This window comes from Coenobita brevimanus, chromosome 46 (assembly GCF_032717465.1).
Source record: "Coenobita brevimanus isolate Jiangsu-jjx chromosome 46, ASM3271746v2, whole genome shotgun sequence".
NCBI lineage: Eukaryota > Metazoa > Arthropoda > Malacostraca > Decapoda > Coenobitidae > Coenobita > Coenobita brevimanus.
This window is the reverse complement of record NC_136999.1, coordinates 1,078,821-1,082,971: the sequence shown is the minus strand read 5'-3', so window position 1 is coordinate 1,082,971 and position 4,151 is coordinate 1,078,821. Positions and strand designations below refer to the sequence as shown.

General features: G+C 44.1%; 1 protein-coding gene across 1 annotated transcript in view; it reads left to right on the top strand.

Moving 5' to 3' along the window:
- Positions 1-3,887, top strand: part of LOC145398792 (uncharacterized) — a 5,262-nt gene extending 1,375 nt beyond the window's left edge. The window contains exons 2-4 of the mRNA XM_080271600.1: positions 876-1,009; positions 2,574-2,766; positions 3,817-3,887. Coding sequence (XP_080127726.1) covers positions 876-1,009; positions 2,574-2,766; positions 3,817-3,887 — 398 coding nt within the window. The remainder of the gene's footprint in view (positions 1-875; positions 1,010-2,573; positions 2,767-3,816) is intronic.
- Positions 3,888-4,151: the final 264 nt, after the last annotated feature.

Below are 4,151 nucleotides of genomic sequence, written 5' to 3'. Positions count from 1 at the left end.
ATGGCAGGACCAACCTGCCTAGCCCCCGGTTCCTACGCTTTTCATGGAGCGACATAGGATTGGATGATGTATAGATGATGATGATGATGATTATTATTATTATTATTATTATTATTATTATTATTATTGTGGTAGGTGGGGGCACTCACCATGCACACACTCGATGTAGTGCTGCTTTGGGTGTCTGCCCTTTCCTCTCTTCCTTCCTTCCTCTTCTTTCTGCCTGCCGGTGACTTTACACTCCCTCTTCTGTCTTTCTTTCCTTCATTCTTTCCTCTTCCTTTTGCTTATGGGTGACTCTACACTGAGTGACAAGCCAGATGGTTTCCTGTACATCAGAAAACCATTTACTACGCCAGGTGGTAACCATATAACCAAATTATGGCTTCTTTTGGTTTAGTGGGTAATTAAGGAGCTCCAATCGGATCGAGCTTGCTTAGGTTTATATCCAAGGGGTGGTTGGGGTTTATCGCTCAAGTAATGCCACTCAGGGATGAGTGAGGCTGGTCACTCATCTTAAATGTCAAGACCAACTTGCCTATCCCCGGGCTCCTACGCATCTCAGGGGGCAACATAGGATTGAATAATGATGATGATGATGATGATCATGATGATTATTATTATTAATATTACCTCCGCCACCGGAGTTGGAGGAGGTTATGTATTAACTCCTGTGTGTCAGTGTGTTTGTTTGTCCACAAGATCTCTAAAATATGTTATTGATGGATTTCAGTGATATTTTGTGGATGTGTAGATCCTGGGCCAAGGAAGAGTTTATCAAATGTTGGTGGTGAAGTGAGTTGTCTGGTGTGGGCGTTGGCGAGGGTACAGGCTCTCTGAGTGCCGTGTAGTTACTGATGTTTTTCTTTTTTCAGGCGTGGCGTGGGTGTTGTTTGGGTTGGTGCTGGTTGCCATGGTGACAGTGGGCTCTGGAGACGCCGGCCACTTCTTTGCCGAAACACCCAAACACCTCCCAAGGATCGGGAGGAGGGGGGACTTGCCGCCTTTGGTGAGACTCACTTTATTTTTAGCACACTTTCTCACTTTTTCTCACTTTTTCTCACGTTCTCACTCCCTCTCTCTGTGCTTCTCCTTTGGTGAGCCTCGCTTTATTTTTAGCACACTCACTTTTTCTTACTTTCTCACTCCCTCCCTCTGTGCCTCGTCTTTCGTCATCCTTTCTCATTCTTATTCTGATTCGTTCGTCATCAGCTATTTTCACTTTTGCTTCCTCTCGTTCATTCTTATTCCTTTACCCCTCTCTCTCTCTCTCTTTCTCTCGTTTGGACTTCAGACAACACACACACACACACACACACACACACACACACACACACACACACACACACACACACACATCTCTCTCTCTCTCTCTCTCTCTCTCTCTCTCTCTCTCTCTCCATTCTCACCTACTTCCTTCGTCACCACCCCTTTTCCCCATCCTACATAAAGAGTAGAACAGCAGGCGGTGGGGGGAGGGGGGGCTTGATGGCATTCTTGTGTAATGTGCCCCCCTCCCACACCTCACCCCCACACCCTATATCCTCTCCTATAGTTCGTTCATCTTAACTTGGCCCAGATTTTCGTCCCTTTTCACTTTATTTCATGTAACTCAGTGGCAGAAAGACAATGCTATGGTTTTGCATCCTTTTCATAGAGATTATTATTATTATTATTATTATTATTATTATTATTATTATTATCATCATCATCATCATCATCATCTTTAAACAACACCATGTTCTAGAAAGCATTGGAGCGTTGTGGTGTTGATATTAATGTGGAGTTACGTGGAGAGACACAGAAAAATGAGGAAGTGATGGAGCGTTGTGACATTGGTGTGATTGGAGAGTTATGTGGAGAGGTAACTGATTCATGAAGGACGCGAAGGAGTGTTGTGGTGTTGATATGGATGTGGAGTTATGTGCAGGAATGCCAGATCAATGAGGAAGTAAAGGAGTGTTGTGATGTTGATGTGGATGTGGAGTTACGTGGAGGGACACAGAAAAATGAGGACGTGAAGGAGCGTTATGGTGCTGATGTGGATGTGGAGTTATGTGGAGAGGTGACAGATAAATGAGGAAGTAAAGGAACGTTGTGGTGTTGATGTGGATGTGGAGTTATGTGGAGGTGACATCAATGAGGAAGTAAAGGAGTGTTGTGGTGTTGATGTGGATGTGATTGAAAGCATTAGGAGAAGGACTCAGATGATTTGGCCGTGTGGAGAGGATGGAGAATGAGAGACTGACTAGAAGAGTATGTGAGAGAGGTAGAGGGGGGAAGGGGAGGGAGAGATCGAGGATGAGATGGATGAATGGGGTGGAGAGAGAAGAGAGAGAGAGGTTGTGAGTTGGAGGCTGGGCACCCTGATGGCGGAGGAGAGGGTGACAGAGGTGATATGATGAACAGATAGATAGATAGACAGATAGACACACAAGATAGATAAATAGAACTTCATATGTGTGAGGGCTTTGTGACTAGAAGGTGATGATGATGATGATGATGATGATGATGATGAGAGAGAGAGAGAGAGAGAGAGATGGGCAAAACTTTACTCTTTTTCTCTGGTGCAGGCGACGCTGATGGCAGAGGATGACGCCTGGTGGGCTGGTGTTGCTCAGGCGGTGGCTGGTGTAGAGAGCGAGGGTGACGGGTGTGTTGGTGTGGCCGAGTTGTTAAGGATACCGGCAGTGAGGCTCGCCCTGCTGCTACACAACCCCGCCCTCCTCACACCACGCACCACACCAGTCGCACCACCACACCATGGTTAGTACATTACCACACTATACCTCACCACATCTCACCTCACAACACCATTTCACGCAACACCACCCCCTTCCACTCCACACCACACATCACATCATACCACACCACACCACACCATACTCCTCACTGTGCACCAAACGAAAGAAATTGTTTGGGTGTTGACATGTTTTAGAAATATGGAGTAGTTAGTGTAGAATTAATACATTTTCTTTTAAGCAGGAATCATAGAGAACGAAGAAATCTGCAACATTTTAGGGATAATTATTCCAAATACTCCAAGTTTTTGTTACTAATTTTATGTACTTGTCTTTCTTTGTTTGTGACACGCAGATGTAAGATACGAGTAAACTTAGCACAGTTTCTCCCTTCTGATACAACATGTTATTCATAATTAGATGGCATTGTGTGTGTGTTCCAGCACCAACCAGCACAATATTTTTAGTGGATTGTCGCATGAAAAAGAAAATGATGAAAAAAAAAACATTAAATCTATGATAACATGGCGTAAATTTTCGTAGAGGTATATAATTTAAGGTCATATATAGAGCGGCGTAAGAGGCTTCCTAGCACCTTTCCCTTGGCGATTTATTTTGCATTTTACACCTCAGCATTTTTCGTCGTATGCTTGTAGCCGCTCTTGTCGACAGCATTAGAATATTGATGTATACCGGACAGTGAATGAATCGCTAAGGAAGAGGTGTTACGAACCAGGTGACTGAAGTAAGTGAAATGTGGGTAGCGAGTACCGTAGACTTTTCCAGGTTTCTTCCCCTCCTCTCTCTCTCTCTCTCTCTCTCTCTCTCTCTCTCTCTCTCTCTCTAGCTGTTTATTTATTTATCTATCTGTCTTCATACTGTAGAGAGAGAGAGCCTGAAAGTCTGGTGGTGTGGTGTAGTGTGACGTGGTGTGGTGTGGTGTGGAATGATGTATTGTGGTGTGGTATGGTGTACTGTGCTGTGGTTTATTTCCTACGTGTATGCCATCGTCGCTAATGAGGAAAGTGTACATTCATCTGTTGTGTGTACTAATGATGCTGTGTACGTTTTTCAGAGAGAGTGAACAGTGATACGTACACAGACCACCGTCCTGAGCCACACCTGCTTCGCTACCTGCAGAAATGAGGCCCCACATAAACACATACATACATACATACATACATAACATACATACATACAATAGTACTGAGTGGTATACGCATACTAGCACAGTCACACATAAACACACACTTAATATACACACACACACACATACTAAGAGAAAGAAGTGGAGGTCTGGTCGTGAAGATGAGTAAGAAGAAGAAAGGAATTGAAGATGATGATGAAGAAGAAGAGAGGAACAGCAGAAGGAACAGAAGAAGAAAGAAGAGTGACAGTGTTGTGATATCA